We start from the raw sequence: 23623 nt of genomic DNA, 5'->3' as shown, positions 1-23623 counted from the left end.
AAATTAAAAAAAAGAATAAAGATAAAAAATCTAAGAACAACAATGGGTAGATTGACAATTCACCATTCGTTTTACTAAAAAATTATACGGTATTTGTTGAAGGAAAGTATCGTAAATAGCAAACTAAATAATCGCAACGTATGTCGTGGACGGTTACTGGGCTGATATCTCCGTACGGGTTTCGACAAGTGGCTTGAGTGATTCTTTAGAGCGATTCTTTGCGTAGCATTTTAAAGTCCAATGCACTGGCAAACGCGTTCCAGTGGCATGTTTACTGGCCTGCATACGGCAGTGATACAAAGCCATACGTTGACGTGAACTCTGCCTTCAATGGATAATTGCATTTATTATTCGTCGTATGCAAGCAGAGGATGACACTAATTTATTAAAATAATAATCGAGAAATATAATTTAAAAAAATTAATTTCGATAACGTATGTGTTTGTATCTCTAGTATTGAAAGAAGTAAAAAAAAAAAAAAAAAAAAAAGAAATCTAATATTTTTAATCCGTGAAGAATCGTTAAATATTAAAAGTATCGATATTTTTAACATTGGCTTTTTTATCTGAAAATATGTTTATTGCGTCCAAAATTAATTAATTAATTAATCAAAAATCTCAAATTTATCTTCCGATAACTTTGATTGCGGATTCGGGAAGATTTGCGTATATATTATTTATGTATAGTGGCGATATAAGGATGCGTAGGGTGCGTAGGGTGCGTACAGAAGCGAAAGCCATCAATTACGTTACGCAAGAACGCAATTGCGAGCTCAAACAAAGGTTCAAATGCGCATCCATTCCCGGACTCTGAACAGTAGTTACCGCACGCATCATATCTTCAGCCTAATTATTTGCGGATTTGCATATCTCTGGCTGGCATGGCGCGTTCCGGGTTAACCAAACGGCTATACTTTTGTTCGTGCTTACCGGATGTCTGCAGTAGTCCGGCTATTCAAAAGATTTTTTAAGATTATATTATATCCCCGTAATAATATAAAATTAATATTCAATAGTTTTTTCTATATTAATTCTTTATAATTTTTATCGATGTCTGATGACGTTTCGTTAGGAAGTTTGTGCGATTACACATAAAATTCATTATACTTACATACGTACGTATACGTAGGAGGATGATAGTTCGAGTTAGGTTGCAGTTTTAGTCAGCGCGTTACATCTTGCAGACATTTAATTAAACATTGCTTAACTTCGACTTCGCCAAGTATCTTTTGGGGATCTCGTATGTTTTCTCCTTAAGCGCAATGTCTATAAGTATCTGTCGGGTAAACCGGCTCTGGAAGTTCTGACGTGTTGCGTCGGTGAGAATGCCAGAAGCAAACGTGGGGCGGAAGAGACACGGTGAGGATGGAAGTACGAAGAGGAGACAGAAGCAGGAATGGGACCGCAAGTGGATGGAGGAGAGCGAGAGAGCGGGACGGCGGGACGGTGGGCGAGGGAAAAGACGAGCGAAGCAGAGAACCGAGAGAGCGGAGGCATCCGCGCGCTCATTTCCGTTTTGGGGCCGTTGAGGGGGACGTAAAGGGGGGGGCGCTAACTCGCGAGATATTAATTCCGTGTTAGCGCTAGGAGGGTTGCAGAGGCGAAAACTACGTGCCGAGGGGGAGTATAACCCCCCCTCTCGCCTCCCCCGCATCCTCTTGCAACCCGCGTTTCTATCCCACCGCCGCTCTCCGCTGTCCCCCCTTTCCCCCTGTTCCGCTGCGTCCGCCAATGTAACCACCCTCGGCGCGCAAGGGTGGGAAGGCGTTACAAATCAGAGATTAGCCATAGTTAACTCGACTTGCGCAGTCAAACAGTTAATCAATAAACGATTATTTACATCATGCGCCCGCGGCCTGCTCGCGCGCACCCAAACGCACCCAACGCGAGCGTATTTTCCCGCCGCGGGATGACGAATGCGGCGCTGATAACGCTACCAGCCGCTGGACCACCCGGGGTCGATCGGGATTAAAATTAAAAATACCTATCTCTATTCGGAGATCGTCCGGCTGTTAATTAATTCGTGCCCTGGTTGTGAGAGTAAGCAGACGCGCACGGGTCAGATCGATCGGTATGGCATGTGATTGCTATTGGCATTGTTACATTAAACAGTTTACTAGTTTATTACAATCCTTCTGTTCAATTTACATGAGCAATCTAATTGTGACCGTTCAAATTATGCCGCTTGGTAATTTACTCGACGCGACGGTTTCGCGACAATAAAATTAACAATTACTTTCTAATTTTTGAAGAGCGTTAAATATTCAGAAATTATATATCTTTTTATTGTCAAAAAATTTATGTTAGATAATTAAGTTCGTTAGTATGAAAGAAATATTAATTAATGATTCAATTTCAATTACCACATTTAATTTTCTGCGATCGTTTTAAATATCTAATTCTATTTATTTGTACGATTACTTATTATTATGATGTCACGTTAATTAGACCTCGATAATGATACCTAATTAAATCTTAATAACGACGCTTCTGAACGTCTGCTAAAAATAAGAAAATCGTCGATTAAATTTTAATCCGAGTAACATCGCCGTCATTGATTGTGCGCAAATTAATTGAATTTGTCGGTGGTTCGTCGTGATCAAATTCAGAATCAGATTTATCATCTCGAAAGATCAGATACGATTCGTAGCAGTATGTTGCGAAAACTGGAACTCCGGCTAAACGATATTGACACGTCGTAAGAGAGATTTCGGACAATGCATGCCGGGCGTTCGTCTCAGGAAAACGTCAATTAAGATCGGAGGGCGGTCGTGCACCGCGAACTCATCGTCGCGATACCTCTCGGAACCGAACCGCTTGGCGGAGAGGATCATGGTGGCTGACGATCACGGTGCCGGTAACAAACGGCACGATGAGTGGGCACCCACTCGCCCGTCCACCCACCTCGGGAGGGTAACGCCAGTGCTGCGGCAGCAGGAGGGCGCGTCGGCGGGGGTTAGGGGGTTGGAGGTGGTCGTGAAAGAGGGGTGCGCGGAGGTAGCTGGATGACTGGCGGCGGAAGCGTCGTCATGGCGACGCATCGATCAGCCGCCGCCACGCGAATCGAGTCGAGTCGAGGCCACATCGCGCCGCGCCACACCACACCGCACCACACGTCGCGAATGTGTGCGCGCGTGGTTCGTACGTACGAAACCGAGATAGAAAGAAAAAGGCAGGAGGGAACGGAGGTTGGAAAACGGAGCGGGAGGGCGGGGGGAGGGAGAGAAACTCGGCTTTGCTCACGTTGGCATTGTTACTCGGTTACCACCTCGCTTTGATCCACGAGGCAAGGCAAAGTCCGACGAACGAACGATAGCGCGGGGAGCGAGAAAGTCCTCCCAGGGGGGGTGTAGGAGAAGAAACAGGAAGGTCGAAGAAATCGGCGTACCGAGGTCATGGTTTTCTTTCGGAATACCGCGGTGAGAACCGCGGCGATACGTGGACGTTCCGTGTGTGACGTCGCTGTCCCCGGTAACAGCTGCGATGATTATCTGGTAGTTTCGCGAGCAGCGCACATGCTGCCGGGGGTGAGATCGCAGATGATGTCCCTCTTACGCGGCAATTACGCGAAGCGCCGCTTGACAACTTTATTAAGCTTTACCTTTCGGCGGTATAAAATATGTACATGTATTTAATAAAAGCGCTTAACGCGTTTTCATATGAAACTGGACGCGCGGACACAAAGTTAGCTGAGGGCACATCGCGCGAATAACACCTTCCTCCACCGCGATATCAAAGTAGCTTACGTTTCCGCCGGTTAACTAGATAGGAGAATATTTATTGGATTGCAGTAATAAATTATTACCCAGCGGTACTCGCGCTTTATAGTTGATTAGAATTTTTACGCGTATACGTGATTCATTATACATTTCGACACATTTTAAACACCGCGAAGCGAATAATTATTTTATATATTTTGCATTAATGAAAGTAATTGTTTTAACATAATCAATACATTACAAAAGTAATTTTAAAACATATATATTTTTTTTTTTTATTACTTAAATATATTTTACGTATCATTTTTTATACGCGACGCTTAAGTATTTAAATGTTCTTTGTTTCAAAAGACTCGTAATTCTTAAATGTTTTATTAATCATGATCATGAGCGGAAAAATAAATCCCAAAATTTACGACGTGTCGTCGGCGGTATGGTCGAATTTCTCACGGCTGACGGAATTCGATCCGTAGAGAATCCGCAGGAACGCGTAGAGAACCCGCCGTTCGACTGCCACAGTTCAGCAGCTTCCGGTGGCCAGGAACAGCGGGTGTTACGCCGAACCGGGTAGTGTAGGTGGTCGATCGATTCCGCGCGCAAGAGAAACGTGGAGAATCGTTCTCGTTCTCCTCGTGGTCGTGGTCGTCGTCGTCATCGTCGCCGCCACCGTCGTCGTCGTCGTCGTCCGACCCGCGCGCGCGCGCGCGACTTCCCTGGTCTTCCAGTTCTCAGCTCGCGTTGAATATACCGCTGATTGTCCTCCACTAGCTCGCCCATCCCGCCCTCTCCTCCGCACCCGAGTCACCCTATCAAGCCCGGGACGGCAAGGGGACGAGAGGGAGACTTCCACTCCTAACCATTCTCATCCTCCTGCCAACTCGAACGAAACCCATCCCCGCGGGGGCGCCCTGTCCTCCCCACGGTGCCGTTGCTACTCCTACCCACTCCACGATAATGATGGCAATCAGACCCTCAGAAAGGATTTCAGGAAATTCTCTCGCCTTTTTGTCGGCGGCCGGGGCGGCGGCGGCGACGGACGCCACAAACACCGGTCGCCCCGTCGTCCTCGCACTCGTGGCAGCAATAGTCACCCTTTCCTCTCACCTTCCTCCCTGCTATCCTTCTATCCGCTTCGTCACACTTTCTTCCGCGGCCGATACGGCGATTCGCGACATATCCAAACCACTTGCTTTTCAATGACTTAACATGAAGCGCAACATGCCGTTTCTCGCGATAACGCGTCGCTGTAGGAAAAGATTTGCCTCATGCTTAACGATTGTAATCAACAAAGTGCTTAAGTTTCAAGAATGTTAGTAGAAAAAAAAAAAAAAAAAATACGAAGTTGGTCTGCAGATAAGAACGAAAGTAATCACTTTTTCCTTTTCGAGGTTCTATTAAAAATTACTGATTGAAAATCGACGAATAATTCTTTTATTTTATTATTAATTTCTTTTTATGCTCAATAATTGAAAGAAAGAAACATGAATTTCTGCCCTTTCTCTTGAAATGTTAGGAACGCTGTAATTAATTTTGTAACGTTTTTGTCGATGTATACGACGATAAACCTCACAGTTACTCCTTTCGCGAATCATAAGGAAGAAAATATCGTACTGGCAATAAAATTTATGATAATCAGTTGCACCCTTACAAGGAATTAATCATCGCAGCTGTAATGACTGCATATAACACGCGGTGACGCTGCCTCATAACTAATGCATACGATGGAGCGTGAAGCTCGCTTTATCATATCCCAGATTTTATCAGAGTTCACGGTTCGCGATTTTCAATCAGTTTTACGTATCTGCAACGTGGCTCATACATAACAGTCCTAACTTTTGACGAAAAAAAAAAAAAAAGCATCGGTCGTAACTCCTGTTCAACGTTTACGTAAATAAAAGTATCGACCGTAGTAAAAAGTTGACGGACTGGTTTTTAAAACAATAATTTTCTAGAGTTATGCAACATTTTATTTAAAGAAAAAAAAATACCGTAATTAATTTTGTACTTTAATTACGATTAACTTTAAATGCATTATCTTTTAACAAAATTTATCTGTTTTTTTTTTTTATTAAACAAAGTAACTTCTTGATATTACAGTGAGAATTCTCGAACACTTTGTTGGAGCAGTAGAATTTGTCTCTCGCAAATTGCTAGTCCATCAATTAACGAAAATGTCGATTATAAACATGTCGATATTTTATCGCGAAAAGAATGAGGGCCTATTTTATTTCGGAAGTGACAACACGGTCACGCGACAGAAATCGGTGAATGTAACTTTATCTTCCTTTCTCTTCTCAAAAATTGTCTGGCGTTAATAAAATGCATGCGTGAAATATAATTCGCGAAGGCAGTAGGAACGCGTGGAAAATTTCATGATTTTACTAATACAACGATATTAATATAATTCATCGCGAATTACTGGCCGGGACCGATTAACAAGTCGAAATGTCAATCGCTCGTGACGGGGCAAACGAGACTCTATTTTATTTCGGAAGTAGCGACGGTGACATCGCAAAAATCGACGGGGCACATCCCCCGTCGGCGACGAAAGGCAAGAGCGAAAAAGAGAGAGTCATTAGCTAGTTAATCATGCGTTATCGTGTGTGCTTAATGTTCCGTCAATGAAGGAGTGACTTGGGGAGTGAGCATTGGAAAAGGGAGATCCTTGGCAGGCGCCTCCGCCCTCCCCCTATTTTTTTTCTGCCTTTCCTTAGCTGGCAGCCAATATTGTCGACGTGCATAGCGGCGTACGAGCAACAGATCACGCACTACCACACTTGACATGATCTCAACCCTCACCTTTTGTCGCGGTTAAAGGGCCCGTTTCTTTTCTAACTAATGGAGGTGACGGGGTAACTTTAGTCGATGCTTTGACGCTAAAGGGCCAATCTCGCCGCAGCTTTTACCGCGTTCCTTGAAAATTCTGAGTGCTCACAGGAAATCCGGCGAGATATTAGTCTAATAAGTATTGATTTTTTGCATACAACTGAATATAATTAAACTGGAAGTTTGCCCGTGTAATTTCAAGTGATATGAATTACATTATTTTCAAACGTCACAATTAAGAATTAAAAGAAACAAGTAAAATAAAGTATAAGTTATGAAATACTAAATTTTGCAAATTCTAAATCGAACGAATACGCATTTTATTAGGAAAAAATTAAGATTTCAGCAAATGAAAGTAATTATGTAAAATCGCGTAATCTAATTCTCGACTAATTTAAGGATATATAAATTTTTATATTTCAAAAATTCAAAGAAGCTCGTAATTAAAAGTACATATTCAGTTCAGCAGAATATTTAAGTACTTAATTAATAATTATAATGTACGTCATTTATATTCAACGTTAATCGAAACTCTGTATTATTATTGAAATCCAGCAATTACAATTTAAAATTACATTATCGGGATATAGAGCGACACATAATGTACTTATCAGAGAAGTAATTATCTACGATTCAAATATGAACATTTGCAACCAAATAGAATAATATCTTTCGCAGAGGGATGCGAATAATACGCGAGACATCTGCCACATTTTAGGCAAACTAAAATAAGGGATGCTTTCATAATACAGTGCCATCTGTTCAAGGGTCGAAGAAACCCAGGAGAATTTTGCGCGTAGTTAGTAGACGTTTCGCTATTGATTCAAAACCAAAGATGCTGGGAGGCTCGTATCAAGCGTGTTCCCATCGTCATCCTTTTAACCGATCATCGCTAAAAAATTCGCGTCACTGTTTGCCGACGTGATCTTATCACGATAAGGCATGTGCAACGAAATTTAAACGCCACAGCTGTATATTCACGTTAATCTAAATTCAATCTGAAGTGAAAAATTCATAGAGATATTTACAGATATCGAGAATTTTCACTTTAATTTTATATAAAATTTTAACTTTAAATTATATTAATATTTTATTTTATTTTAACTTAAAAAAAAAAGAAAAAGAAAAATGTATTAAGTTTCGTTTATAATTTAAATCTTTAAACTCTCGGTCGAGAAAGAATTCTATTGTATAAATAGGCGATAGTTTATAACTTTGAGAAAAGCGGGTGCTGCTCTGCCGTTACATAAATTCTCCGGGATATTGCGTATTTATCTCGCAATCAACGAAGGCCACTACCGGGGCGCGAGAAAAACGGGCATGCAAGCGCGGCGATCACGGGCGAGAATTAAAATTTATCACGTAATACGATCTGTCGAGGGCCGGATTTACGAAATCGTGCACGGCGCACGTACGTACATGCACCCTCTTGCGCGAACGCATAATAAACCGCGTGGCGAGGGCGGACCGCTCTCGCCCGAATTTCCGCCAAGTCATGTGGGGGGTTAAACTTTCTCCCTCGTTTTTCTTTCTCCCTTTCTCGCTTTCTTTCTTCGCTCTGCTTTCTTCCATTCCTCGATAACATTCGCACTTACATACAGCGGCCGTCTTGCTCCTTCTCTGTTCGCTTTTCTATGTTCTTCCTCTTCCACGAGCTCGCTCTCGCGTCTTCGTCTTGCTAGCGATATTTCCACCGGCACGCTCTCACCAGCCAGACCAGCCGCGGCAGTTAGTGGCTTAACGAGGTTATTTCACGACGTCGGGTGGGTGGGCCATAGGTCGCGCGAGAATGAATAATGATTCGTTCGTGGGGCCGACGAGCGACCTCGCTGCTTCTTGACGTGTACGAGTAATACATGCTGGAAACGCGCGTGGATCGGGGATACGGCGAAGACACGGCGCTAAGCCGTGGAAGCGGAAATCCGAAAATCCCAGGAGATTCCCGGAAGAAATTCGGCGAACGGCGGACCCCCCTCGTTTACCGTTAATGCAGCTTCAGCGTAGATTAGAACGCTGCACTCGGGAAACGCGGTTCGCGGGTACACGCCAGATAATTTAATCCGCGCTGACGCGATTTGAGATGCGGTGAGACAGTAAAAGCATATATGTAGAAGCGTTGAAACGGATTTAAACGCGATTTTATATAGTTTGTTGCAAAAAAAAAAATTCTTTTGTTTTATTAAAATATAATTAGCAATATAATTAATTTTCTATTTAAATATAATTCGCAAATACGTATTAATATGCCAAATACCGTTCGATATCGGGAAGGGGAAAAAAAAAAGAAGAAAGAGCCCCGCGAAGCGAAAAAACACAGCGAAGGGTTCCCGTCGCGAAGATAAGGCAGCGGTAGGAGCAATCTTGCCCTTCGAAGCCGCGCGCTACGTTCTTTGTTGCGAAGCGCAATAATTGCGCGGGAGGGCGGCTTGCCAACAGCGCTAGGGGGTAGCGGCCAGGCGGTCGACGCTGGAACAGAGAGGGTTCCCGGAGGGGGTGACAGCACGCGCCGGAACCGGAACCGAGAGTCGTGTGTCCCCGCCGTTCCCGAGCGGAACTATCATGATTAGTCACGGGGCTTGCAACGAGCCGTAGGAGAACTGCGCGAATAGAAAGACGGAACCCCGCGGGGGATACCAGAATCGGCCGTGCGCGATCGACCTGAACGACACGAAATGAGAGAAGGAAAGAGAGACGGAGAAACAAATAAGCAGAAGGTGGAGATAAAAAAAAAAGAAAACGAGAGACGTGAAGATGCACTCGTAAAAGTAGCAAATTTTATATCTTTTGCATTGCAAGTATGTTTGTCAAGAAAAGTAAATTATTTAATTCAGTTATTAATATTCTCGGACTAATTCCTGCGTGCGTATTAAGCCGCTTTAATGTGTGGAACCCGCGCGTCATTAGTACGCCCAATTATCCCGAGGATAAGAATTTTGCGCCCGGGTTCAAGGAAAAATCCTGTACAAGGGCGGAAGTCGAGCCTCGTTTCGCGTCTGAGGGTTCTTAATGTATTCCTTCCATTTTTTAAAAGAGAGACAGTTACGATTCTCTGACCCTTAGTCACCCCTGTGCGCTGGGAACGAGGGTGGACTAGTCGCAGTTACCGGTGCCACTGGTAGCGGAAGCGAAGGGGCTTACAGAAGTTCACGGATAAAGGGCAAAAGGGATCACGCTCAGAGAGAATCAAGGGGGGGCCGTCGGATCGTAGAATGGGGTGTTCGGGACCCATAACCACCCCCTAGGTTAACCGATACCGGCAATTATCAACGCGTCTCGGTCACCGTGATCCTCCCTTTATCAGGGTTAAGGCACAGCTATACGTATAGAGAGCGATCCTAAATTGATCTATTAAAATTGGAATTTTTTATATTCGTATACGTGTCATTGTTTGTCATTACGCACACTTAAGACCGATTTTTTTTTTTAATTCAATGTTTAATTAATTTTTTTTTTTTAACATCACACGCAATTTCCGTAAAATTAAAAATTTAATTTGTGTATCATTACAAGTTTAAAATTTATGTTTGAAAACCAATGCTTCATTTACTTAGTTATACTAATAAGTGAAAGTAATGGGAATCGATTCTACCATCTATGAACAATTAAATTTCTATAAATAGGGATAGGCAGAACGGAGCTGTCCTTCACGTACCTCCGTTTGAAACATTTCTCTCTCAATATATTCCGTGCAATTAGAAAGACGAGAGGCAACATTACACCCGTACGATGCAAAATATCGTTTAGGAACTCTTTCGTTAAAGGGTGCTGATGGGTCGGGGTTGAGATCGTCGCTTTGACTTTTTAATGGTGCCATTTACTCTCACAGCTCTAAGTGAGCGAAGCGAGAGAGCAGCACTTCGGAAAAGCGGCAACAATTAAATCTTCAAGTCTACTCTTTATTTTTTTTTTTTTTTTTTTTTTTTTTGTAACGCGAATAGAATAGATATAACAGATGCGCCTAAATGCGATGTTTGTGGTTCATGTTAAAAAGGTAACGCGTGTGCACTAACAAACACGACGTCGGCACGCGTATTACCTCGTCTTGTCAAACATCAATTACGTGAGCAAACAAGTTACCCGAGGGATGGTGCTTGACCGGCAAACATTAAATACATGCATTATCCTGAGACACGTTGACACAATGACCGACACTTCCGCTGCCCCTTAACTCTGTTGGTGCTAGTGCAGATTACGTGACAAGTTAAAGGAAATAAACGTGAAAAATATTTGTATTTAACAAACACATTTGCCCATTATTGTGAGATCATGTCGAACTTTAAAATGAATATTTCTTGAGCTAACGTAGGCGCAATAGTCAGTTTTGGTAATTAATTTAATTTTTTTTTCTTTTTTTTTTGCAGTAGAATTAGTAATAAAGGCAAATTAAGAATTTGACTGAAATAATTTTGTTACTAATATAAAAATATAATAGTTGATATATCGTATGTATTTTATCTGTAATAAATTGGTGATTTATTAAATTATATATATATATATATATATTTTTTTTGTTACAGATTAACAGAACTTATAAAATCCACGGTCGAGGTGTTTGCAAGTGACTTCGGCGCGGAAGGATGACTCGACACGTTCCATCTGGGAGGAGGAGCAGGCCCGGGGGGCATCATACATCGGCGGAGCAACTTATAGGTAAATATAAATTTTTTTTTTAATAAAATCTTTAATTAAAAAAAAATTTATTTTTCTTATTAACTTTATTAATTGATTATATCATGCATCTCTACATTAATATTTTGCATTTTATGTTACAGCCAACCGCAGAACTTTACAACTCCGCTGATGCTCATGCAGATCGGTGAGTTTCCTCATTTTTTTTTTCGTAGTGTAGAATGTTAATACAATTGATAAAAATAAAATAAAAGCGCGGATTTATAGGTAAAATTGCAGATTATTTATTTCGCGAGAAATGCTGTACCGGCGTGCTACAAACTTATATGTAATCTCGTTCTCGTGCGTTGTTCGATCTTTTTTCGGTAACGGTCTTTTAATTACGATCGAATTTTTTTTTTTTTAAAGAACACGGGTACTTATAATGTTCCCTAAACAAAGACGATTAGCTGTCGGATACCGTGTCTCATAATTTCGCTCTTAGTTACTTTTATATAAAGATTCTTCTACTTAGTGAAAATATTAATGCAAGGCGCGAGACATTTCTTCGCGAAACGGGAAGCAGGCAGGTGTGAGATATGCACGAAAGTTTAACTCGTTGCGTGGCGATGCGAAATAGTTGTTGCCGTAACGCAGAGCGTAAAGTCACGCACCTACGTGCGAAAAGACACGCAACCTGATTACGCGCAAGTTTATTCCGCATAAGTGCCGTGGAGATACCATCGATCGGTTCTAATGCACGTCGTGATGACGTAATGCGGTTAATGAGAGCAAAAGCCCTCGCTATTTTCCCACATTGATAAGCGGCACACAACGTAAAGATTTCGCCCAATCGCGAACACGCTTTAAACGTCCACCCGTTTATGTCATGTCATAAATATTTCATGCTCATATATCTAATTTTTGTATTATTTATTTCCAATTTTTTTTTTCTTAAATGAAGAAAAAAGATATCATAAAAGTGCATTAGCGTACTCGTTACACATCGCAAAATTACTGGCGTTTTAAATTTGATTTCTTCTAACTAAAATTATCGTCCTTGTTGACTAAAGCTTTTGCAGAATAAAATCAAATTTAGTAATATAAAATCATCAAGTTAATTAACTCGCTCGTACTTTCTCAAGCAGCGTCAAAATTATATTAGAAACTTAGCAGAATGCGGCGTGGCGTCTCGCTCTCGATATCGGCGCGCTATCTCTCTCCGAAATTGTTAAGAACCGGTAAAGATGGGCATCACATAACGATGCTCTCCCGTGCCAAGAGAAACGCGAGAAAAAAAAAATAAAATAAAATAAAAAAGAAAAAAAAAATCCCCGGCGTAACGGTCTTGCGCGCGATAATTTGTCATCCGGCAGCAGCAGCAGCCGGCGGGCGGCGGGCTGACTGTTGCTCTTCGTTGTCGCCGATTTCCGATTGCTTTTTTAAAGCGCCGGTCGCCGAGGACATTAATTACCCGACCAGTGTAAATCACGTTATCTACCGCCCACGCCCGCGAGGAGACGGCGGAGCGGAAGGGGAGAACGGCGGAGGTAGAGGCGGAGGATGAGGTTGGACGAGGAAACGGCGGAGAGGACCGGGGAGGTGTTCGAATACGGCGGGGATCGTGTTGCACGATGGTGATGGTGTTGCATCGCTTGCCAGCCCGAGCAAAACGCCCGTCGACTACTCTCCGCGGCCGCGGCAATATCCTGCTCGCCCGTATCCGAAATTTATCGGCGACTGAAACTTTCGTCTCGCCCGGTGGCTGCGTTTAACGGCGCGACGCGGTCGCCCGCATTTACCTAGGCGGTTCGATCGATCCTCCCGTTTCCTAGATCGCGCGTTAATCCTCCCCCCCGATCTTGGAGGACCCAGATCCTGATTGCGCCCGCTCGATTTTTCGCACGCGCTTCGTAACACGCTTTCCACTCCCGCCGTTAATTCATCTCGCGCCAACAAGGTCACTGAAATAGCCGGTTGAGATTACGTTATATTATTCGATATAATATATTCCGCGCAATACATGGCCCACGCGAAAACAATGTAAATTAATTTGCAAAGTGGTATTCACGATATTCTTTCAGCCGACGATTCGCGATGAAAGGAATATTGATGTTAGAGATATGGAATATTAACGTTTATTCGCAAAATGCTAAATTGATAAAATCATTATATATTACATTTTAATTAATTAATTCTTTAACTTCTGTACCGTTTTCTTATCTTCTCGCGGCTTCTAATACTTTTTGATATTTTTTCCACTTCGTCAGATGTTACGATAAACGCTTATCGCGCGATTGCATTCCGTTCAATCGAACTTATCATGTTTTCCCTGCACTCCACGTAAGATAAATCTTTAGTCGCGTCTGTGTTTCGAGGTGTCGTCTCAAAATTTTGACGGGACTCGTAGGGTTCGAGACAAGATGGTGGGTCGATGATGGCGGCGGGTAGTTGCGAAAATGTAGAATGACGAGGGAGGAGCGGTTACAGGGTTAGCCGGGAGCGTATCCATGACGACCGACCGCCCCACGTACCCTCCGAGATCCCGGATGCTCCCCTCGGCATCCCAGCATCCCACCCTTTCCTCCCTCTTTGCCCCGCTTGTTCCTTTCTCGCTCGCTCACCGCGGGTACTCTGCCCGCATTTCGCCCATCCCGGGCAACCCTCTACAACCACCGGGCTTGCTCTATCTTCCCCTATCTGCGGCCCGCGCCGGGGGATGCACGGCTACTTAGATTTTAAGTCGGGCCATTTCGTGTCGCGTACCTATACCTAACTCGGCTATAATTCTCGCTAGATACAGACGCGCCGACAAAGGAGTTGGATCCTCCGCGAAATTTCGACCCTCGCTTCTCGCGCGCGACGGAATTTCGATGCGAACGCGGGACACAAATTTCGCGCGGTACAAAAGCCCTTTCGGAATAAAATCGTCGGCTACGTTAAACCCGCCGTAGAGAAACGCGACGTATTCCGACGTCGTGTTTTATCTCCAACAGTAATTCTGGAGTAACGAAACCCGCGAGATAGCTGAACTTGATTATTAAACTTAATACGATAATTAAATTTAGCGTAGGACAGTTCTTAAGACGGGATGACTTGAAGGATTAAAGTAAATTATCGACGTTACTATCCTGCGTATAAGTTAATTTCTGAATAATTACAGAGGACGTTTAAATTTGGGAAAGTATTGGCGAATGTTAATTACTGGTCGATTACTCTTTTTCAAAATTATTTGTCTAATATTAATTATCGATACTAGAACCAAGGATGAAATAATTAATTTCTTAAATTAACACTGAACTATTTATATGACTAAAATATATACGGCGCGTCTCATAATTTCGCTCCCTACGATATTTCCGAGGAGATCTTCCGGCTCGTATTAAAGCTAGATCACGGCTCCTTTTATACAAGTCGTAAGAACTAAAATCCCACAAGAGATAGCTTTGCTTACCGGTGATGGAGGCGGTGGGCGAAATGGCGGACGGGTTGGCGCGTGGAGGCGGCGAGAACGCACCCGCGAGATAACCGCTGCGATCGGCGAGGGCCTGCTTCGCCTTGTCGACACTTTCCTTGAGTCGTTGAAAGGTGCTACCGCAGGTAAGGCCGCGGTACGGCCAGTTTTCCTGCTTGACGCCGGCCGCGGTTACACCGGCGGCGGCCGCGGCCGCGGCTCCGGCCCCGGAGGCTCCCTTTAATTCGAGCGCACCTGCGTACGAACAGCTAGCGCTGTCGTACATCACCAAAGAGCCCCTGCAATTCAAGATCGTTTTCCGTGAATGGCAGGGAAAACCGCAATTATCGAGAACAACCTGTTATACAAGAATAGACTATAATTGGTAGCGTAACTCTTCGACTTCGATATCGGAATTTCAAATGCCGCGCGATTGCCAATTTCTCTGGTTCAAGTATTTTTAAAGAACGTTCCCTTCTCGTTCCGGACGACGCGGAGAGACTCGAAGATTTAACTATCGCCCTTTTCCTCTCGCTCGCTGATTTTCAGCTACATATTAGGAAGAAGTCTCAATGAGAAACATCTGTACGTCGACGTTGACTCCGTTTCGTTCAATTGAGTACTTCCTGCTGAATATTAACATTGCAACTCTCAGAAACGAAGTTCACGTCGCGCGGATCAACTGATAGTAGGTGTCGGTAATAAGCCAGCGTTTTATCAACGCGAAATGTTAGAATCAAAGGGAAAGCTAATTCTCTTATTCGTTCGCGGGACTCGCTGTTAAGATTTTTTTTTTATTTATTAAAATAGACACGGTCGAAACGTAATGCACCGTCGATTGAAGGCAAGCCTACGTTACTTTAGGCTGATGGCACTTATGCTCATGCAGATATTGCAGTTGGGATCATTAAAGGACCCTTGAAACATCCGGTAAAGGCATGATCGAATTAGAAGATGAGCGTATTACGTGTTTAAATATTTCTTCTTTTACAATCTCAACGTGTGTCTTTTAGTTTTTGTTACGTCGTCAATTTGCAATTTTTTTTTTCTTTTTTTTTTTTCTTTAAAATTCTCGATTAGTCATATTTTATTACTTTATTTGTATGGCTCTATCATGGTTTTAATTTTTAATTTAAAATTATGTTTTTTTAAATTACATTGAAACTGTTGCCTCTTTTAATCGATTTCTTATCAATTCTTTTTTTTTTTTTTTTCTTACGCCGTTGAAACGCTTCAGAATCGTATTTCATAAGAGATAAGATAAAGGTTCTATTATACAATCAACTTTTTGTAAGCTTTTATCGTTAGATCATTTATAATGTATCTCGTACGCGTGTTCCCGGGTTAACTGGTCAAAATAACACTTAATAGGCAGGTATATACGTTTACCTTTGGTTGCAGCTGGCCATGAATCAACCAAAGCTGCACACCATCAGGAAAGCGTTTATTACATTAGCATTCTTATTCATCATTTTAGGTGCGATATCTGTTAGTGGAGAATAAAAGGTCACGTCGAATCCACTATTAATTCCAGAAGAATTAATGTTTCATAGTTCTAGCTTTAACTATCTGCTTTATTTAATTGTAAATACTATTTTTTTCTTTTTTTTTTTTTTTTCTTTTTAATTGAAGCATAGATAGGCTGGTAAAAATTGATTTATAAGTATTAGTATAAAATGCAATTTATAATTAGAAAAAGTTTCCTATTTATATTATTTTAATGTATATTCTGATTCGATATATTTATCAAATCTTTGTAAACACTCGTCACACATTAAGTGCGACGTTTTACATTTCTTTATCGCTTCCTTCGCGATATTTAGACGGAAAAAGAGATACAAGAGTACGAGAAACACATTGGGGTGATATCAACGAACTATCATGCACGTAACAACGAAGCGCTCGTAATCGAAGTCGCGTAATCTAGAAAACACGCCTATCATTTGCATTTCATCGACGGCGGCCTCGAACTTATGATCGTCAAAATTGCGAAAGCGATCCACGATCGAATTTGCATGAGGCCCGCCGTGATCGTATCTCTCGGCAATTCAGCAACGCGAAGAACGCGGAGATAAGAGGCCACCTATAATATTGAAGCTTGTCGTTTATCGCGAGTCCGCTTCCGTCTAATCTTGAAAATCTGCCGCTTCCGCTATCTCTTCCCGTATTACATAAATCATTATTCAAACGAAATGATGCCGCCGCGATCCACGTGCAACTCGGCCAAACACGTGAAACTCATATCGCGCTATTGTTGGAATCAGAGAAAATGGTGCAGACGGAGAAATTATCGTTCGAGCTGATATTAATATATGAATCACGCGGGTATTTAATTTTAACTGTCTCTGACATGCTCGTGTACGAACTATTGAACCGCTTTCTATTTGACCTTAGTTATCAATGGAAAGCTATATCTAGTTCCAAAATTGTTAATTTCTCGCGTATAAATCACCGGCAAATTAATTTTCAATTTATACGCGCAGCGTAATATTTTAAATACCGAGACTGACATACATATATTATAGACTTCGTTTCCGTTGTTTCATGATTCAATAATTTTTTAAATATACGTTGAAATATGAAGTCCTCTCAGTACAGGATATTTTCATTAAAAAAAAAAAAAAAAGGAATCGTAAGCTTTTAAAAATTAATTTTCTATATATTTTAACGTTTTGTTACCTTCGATCACCGTGATAATTTTCGCGACGGACCTGTAAGCGTTTCACTTGCTGCGTCGGTGGTTTAAACGTCACTTTTCTCTGGTTCATCCACTAGAGACCAGAATAGTCCGGAAGGATAAGATACAGCTTTTTTTTTTTTTCGATTACCCCGAGTCACTTGTTATCGCGAAACATTCGCTGACATTCGATCGGAATAAGGATAAAAGCACTCTCGTGAGTACATCCGGATGTCCAGCGCGTATTGAGGTCAATCTAATCACAAAACTGTCACATAGTCACGCTGTTCCGCGACACGACGAGCGCGCAGCCGGATTGTCTTTGCGATTCTGTCTGACAATTTAAAAACCGAATCGAACGATCGAGCGTCGGTGATACCACAGCCCGTGATCTACTCGGCTCACCATTTTTACGCCGGCAAGAAAATTTCTCTCACTTTCCAAACGGTACACCATTCTGAATTATTATTTTAATTTTCTTTTTTTTTTTTTTTTTTTAAACTTTTATTAAATTTTTCCTTAAACTACTCTAAACTTGCTGCGAATATTTCAATAGTATAACAAGTGCGAACTTCGGTTATCGCAATGGTTAAAATAATGCGGCAAAAAATGGAAATATTTACCCAATATTGCTTGCTTGTTTTGATTTTGATTTGAGATAATTTCTCGGTTTAAAAAAAAAAACGCAGATAAGAGGACGTGTAAGTTCAAGTCTAAAATATTTTCTGCTTCACTTGCGTCGTTCCTCGCGACGAATCTTAAATGCGGTAATCGCCAGAAGTCGAAGCGAGTGCGATCGCGACGGATCTAACGACTCGATACTGCGAATTCAGAAAACTGTACCTTACGCCAATTGCGCGACGTCCATTGTCGCGTATAATTCACACTCATTATATCGAACAAAACAACGTTGTGCCAGCGGACCGCGCGTCATCATACGAGATAATTATGTTTCTCCTCGACACGCGTTGGCGCGATTTCCCTTCACACGCACTTCGCGCGATCGCCGCCGCGGTATTGTTTTCCCGTTCGCGCTTTTTCACGAGCATCACTTTCCGCGGGCTTGTCGGTCAGGTATCCGATACGGCTGGACCGCGGCTATCAAGAAGAAGGTACTCCGGGCAGGTTGTCTCGCGCAACTGTGGCCGCCGCGGGCAGCAAATTGCCTGCTTCCGGGCCTCATTACATCACTCTGTTACTCTGTTAACGCTCGCCGGAAACCCCTCTGCCTACCTCGTCTAAACTCGTCTCTCATATGTGTATATGTATATATATATATATATATGTCCATGTATATGTATATAAATATATATATATATACATATACACACACACATATCTTTTAAACGCATCGTCGCAGACACGACACAAGCGCACGATTGCACGCGCGAAGAGGGAGAAAAAGCCGCCCGAGACCACCGGGAAAACGCCTCCCGTCGTGTGAAAATCGCATCGCGACACTTTCCCTCCCGTCGAAGGAACTTTCGTCTGTAAATTAAAAATCATTTATAGGCGATTATTCACGTCATAAGAGCAGGACAGAGCACGGTGCATATATTAAAATAGAGATCACGTGCTGATAAAAATCTCAATTTTATATGTGCCGCGATATTAAAATTTATAACACGTTACGATATCATTGAAGGAATTAATGCAAAGTAATTTTTTTTATAAAATATTCTTTTCTGCTTCGTAATAAGACCGCGTATTTTTTTTTATATAGTAAAACTCTTATCTTTTAGCACGTTTATATTTTTTTATACTGAATATTTATGTAAAAACACGAAATGGAATTATTTTATTTCCAGTCGTAAGAGATGCGTTTTAAAACCGCGTTTTTTATCGTACGACAATGAGAAAAATTAGTTTCTCGAAAAGAAAAAAAAAAAAAAAAAAGAGATAAAACAGTGATTGCGATGCGTAACGTGCTAAAGCAGGGGGACGACGTAGCGGTCGGTGGACACGCGCGGTAATTTCGCGTTGGTCAATGCGTGCGCTCGCCGTTTAGCCCGTAAAACGTGCGTGGCGACAGACGCGGAGACGCGTCATGCGTAAGGCTCCGTGAACGAAATTATAGGACCACGTTCCGCGACGCCGAAGCATTTCCGTTCGCGCGAGCTGGGCCCCTCGAACCTCGCGCCGAGATCTGCTAGATTAATTATATTTATATTTAAATACTTTATTGCTTATACTTTTAATAATTTTGTCAAGAAACTTATAATCGCTTTCTGAAATTATTTTATCTGTTTTTTTATTTTTTTTTTTTTATTTTTAATATGCCAATTTAATAAAAAGTTTCTTAAGAGATTGTGCGAACAAATAATTCTAACTTAACGATTTTATAAAAATTTTAATCAAGTTCAATTAACGATTACTACAATTAGCGTTTTAGAAAAGGATGAAAGCAAATTGATCGAGTAATTATTAATACGTGAAATTTATTAATCATTAGTATTGTGAATAATACATCAAAATGTACGAAATTATTATCGAATCTAATCTTTAAAAGATTCTACATCGAGATGTAAAATAAATTAAATATTTTATACGATTAATCAGTTGAATGATAAATCTGCAGATAAATATGAAATTTCGATGAGAGCGCTTGTAAGAAAAAAAAAAAAAAATGCTTCATAAATCCGAGTATGAACAATGTAAAACGATCGCGGTCGCTTTCGGTGTTATCGATATTGTTCCATCGGCGAGTGGCACCGGTGCGACGGAAGCGCGCGGCCGACAATCTTCGGTTTCCTCTCTTCGGGGCGTTCTTCTCCCCGAGAGTTTCTCTACGGCGCGTAAAACGCTCTGACCCAAGCCGCATCAACCGAAAGTGCGAAACGCTGCACACTTACCGTCAGCGCGGGGGGCCTACGTGGTATCTTGTCCAGCACTATCAGATCCAGTTCGTTCTCCAAGATATCCCCCTTGCGATTTCGCCAACGGTATATACTCGATGGACCGCGAGTCTCGCGCTTTTCCTCCACCGGGAACGGCTTTCCGTGATCTCCCTTTTTCCCTTCTCTTTCTCTCTCTCGCTTTGTCCGATTGTCCGAATGTCCTCACGTTCACTTTGAATGTTCACTACGGCGTCCGTGCGGAAGTCCGGGAAAAATCAAGAGGGATCGTTGACTGCGGAATCGACACTGAGAATCACGACGGACGGGAATAGCGCGGGGGAGAGAGTGAATGCATGTACTCGCCGGAGCGTAGATGGTTCCGCGGGGATTACCAGACCGGTGACTTCGTTCGATCGTTCGTTCACTCGCTCGCTCGCTCGCGGGGATATCCCGAGAGTTTGTCAGCGCGCGTGGACCACCGTGGCGGACTCGGCCGCGGTACGACGGACGCACATTTGGCAGCGTCGTTATCAGTCGCGGTCCGACGATTGGCTGTATCGGAGCCTGCGCCGGTACGTCCTCCGCGGGGAGGAAAAAGCGAACCGCGCGCGAGAGAGAAAGACGGCACGACGGGGTGGCGAGGGTGGACGACGAGGGTGGAGAACGGAGAGGGAGAAGAGGACGCAGGGTAGATTCCCGCTCTCGCCCCCGGACACGGACTCTCCGACACGAAGCGGCTCCTTAGAGGCGGGATCATCCACCAGGCTGCTCCTTTCTCTCTCTCTCACTCTTTCTCTCTCGCATGCACCCACACACTCGCACCCGTGCAGTCTCTCTCTTTCTATCTTCTCTGTATCTCTCTCTTTCTCTCTTTCTGTTTCCCATTGTGTGTTTCATCGTCTTTCTCCACCCTCGTTCCGCCACTGTCTCCTTCGGTCTCACCCCGCTTCGCGTTAGAGGAGCGTAGGTGGGAAACGCGGCGGAAGGCTTCCCGCGGAGCGTCATATGAGACGCGCGCGATATCCCACAGCGCTTTTATTATTATTGATGCCGTGGATACCGGCGTGAAGCGTGATAAGCGCCCGCGGAGACGAGCGAGAAATGGATTGACGTCGATCGCGCAACGCGTTGTCAGAGTTGATCGCGCCGACATCGAGCTAATAGACCAGCCGCTCGGCGAAAGAACCACCTCCGCGCGGAAGGTGCTGAAAGGTAATAATAAAGTACACGTTCCTACACGTACGATCAGGTGCCGTCAGCGATTTTCCGTGAGCGACACGGATGTGCTTTCGAGGCAGCGGCGGCGAGTTATTCTGAGAAAAAGGGGTGGAAACGGGAAAAGATTGACGGCGATGGAAATAAATCGGCTCTTGTAATCGAGGCTCGGGCCGTAAATTAGAAGCCGTTACTGGAAGAGAGCTCCGGCCTTATAAATTTATTTCTCTTTCGATGTAATTCGAGGCCTTCTCTTAAACTGTGCTAGACACGTTATAGATATCGCACATTTTTTTGGTCCCCTTAATTCTTAATTAAAAAAAAAAAAAAAGTAGCTCCGATAAGAACCGAGAGGCGGGAAGATAGAACGTAACTGTGCCTGGAAGTTGTCGTGGCTATTGGCCGATGACACGGGTGAAATGTCCAATTTGTTTGATTAATATATCAGCGATATCGCGTGATCGTCGTGCGAGATCGGTTCGCCGTGCGAATAGCGAGCCGTATCTGCTTGTACTGAAAATTATCTGATCCACGCGGTGGAGTAACAACGGGGGCGCGACAGGCCGGACACGTGGCTGGTATACGATTTTCAAAGGGCAGCCCGGGCATGGGGTAGCATATATTCATACGTATCGCGATAATAATGTATCGTTATCGCCGCCTTCGTTAACCAACTCGCGCGCCATCGGCAACGGCACAGCGGCAGTGGCGACGGCGGCAGCGACAAAATCAATGCTTCGATTTAATAGAATTCTGCTTCGTTATATCCCGCGCATTACATAAAATTCGCAAACGTATGCGCGGGCGAGTCGGCTTTTTTTTTTTTTCCCACGAAACAATCGGCGGTTTTGAATCGATGGGATAAAAACAATGAAATTAAAGAAAAATAATTTTGAGAATGCTAGAAAAGAAAAACGAGCCTAATCTATTTTTATTAATCCATCACGCTACTTTTACTGAATTTATTTTTATTTTTCTATAATTTTTTATATAATGTAGGCGTCGGAAAAAATAGAGATGGTCTCGAACTCTCTCGCGGATCTCTTCCGCTCGATTTTTTTTACACGCGATAGGATTACCTAATTGCGTACTAGGATTTGCGAAATTATGAGTCGAGGCCGGTGAGTCAGTTCGCGATCGATGGGCTCGAATCACGGTCGAAGCTGCAATCTACGCGTCGACATGGTTCTGATCATGACTCGGCTCAAACAGCCGCCGCTGGCAGCCGGCTGTCTCGGTATAGACGAGTGATCATATCGTGTCGTTAACTGATATTAATAGCAGGGCGCGGTGAGCCACGGGTGGAGACTGCTCTTCCTCCTTCTTTCTCTCTCTCTCTCTCTTTCTCTGCGTACTGTTTCTCCGTCCCGCGCCGATGTTCACGTTCGAGCGACCCTTGGCCCTAATTGCAACAAATTAAATCAGGCGATATATCGGCGAATCCCTCGGGTCGAATTCACGTATGTGCGTTACGTACGAAGCGTGCCGCGATTGTGCTCGCCTTTTCACCGCTGCAGTTTGTCTCGTGTGCACGTTGCCTCTAATTGCACGCCCCTTCCGTATCAAAGGTGCAAGCGGGCAGCTTCGGCCACTCCGAGTTGGAGACATTCAGAGAATGACCTTAACAAGTGGGCAATTATAATTTGCACATGCAATTTGTCCTATGCAAAGTTCGCTGCATATTTTTCATCTACAGCTTATCGCGGAATTTGGAAGTATAATATTTTTAACAAAGTAAAAAAGAAAAAAAAAATAGACCACGACGCGCTAGTATGAAGATATAATATTTTACATATATATAAAATTCATGAAAATTTTTAGGCGTGATATTCTACTTGATAAGTGAAAATTTCGACGTTTTAATCATTTATTATTATCCCTCGATTATTAATTACCTTTTAAATTAAAAGAATCTTTTTAAAAAATCTTTTAATTTTTTTTCTAATTTTTGTTCGAATTATCAAATTCAAAATTCACTTACGAATTTTTTAAAGAGCCAAGTATCGTTGAGTGTCTTTCTCAGAGTTCTTAATAAACGATGAGAGGAGGAAGGAAAGGTTAAATTACTCACGTTACGTCAGAAAATCGTTGTAGTAAATCTGTAGCATTCCAACAGTAATTTATTTTCACGAACACGCGAGAAGAAGATTAACGTGTTACCATTTTATATGCTGGTATCTGGTACTGTTCATCCCGGTGAAATATCGTGACCGAATTCACGAGAGGCAAAAGAGATTTTTAAGCATGCGAATAAATTCGCGTTCTTTTTAATGTGTTGCTTTAACCTG

The 23623-nt window shown here is 42.8% G+C and overlaps 1 protein-coding gene across 2 annotated transcripts in view; it reads right to left on the bottom strand.

The window, feature by feature from the left end:
- Positions 1-20619, bottom strand: part of Ets65a (DNA-binding protein D-ETS-3) — a 41505-nt gene extending 20886 nt beyond the window's left edge. The window contains exons 1-2 of one of the 2 annotated variants that reach the window (XM_070659881.1): positions 20136-20619; positions 14607-14905 (exon numbers count right to left, since the gene is read on the bottom strand). In XM_070659881.1, coding sequence (XP_070515982.1) covers positions 14607-14892 — 286 coding nt within the window. In that variant the 5' untranslated portion in view covers positions 14893-14905; positions 20136-20619. Of the gene's footprint in view, positions 1-14606; positions 14906-17285; positions 18969-20135 lie in introns of those variants that run through there. The other variant, XM_070659880.1, reaches the window with a different exon arrangement.
- Positions 20620-23623: the final 3004 nt, after the last annotated feature.

This window comes from Cardiocondyla obscurior, linkage group LG07 (genome assembly GCF_019399895.1).
Source record: "Cardiocondyla obscurior isolate alpha-2009 linkage group LG07, Cobs3.1, whole genome shotgun sequence".
In the NCBI taxonomy this organism is placed as follows: domain Eukaryota; kingdom Metazoa; phylum Arthropoda; class Insecta; order Hymenoptera; family Formicidae; genus Cardiocondyla; species Cardiocondyla obscurior.
The sequence above is the reverse complement of the archived record's forward strand: the minus strand, read 5'-3'. Positions and strand labels throughout refer to the sequence as shown.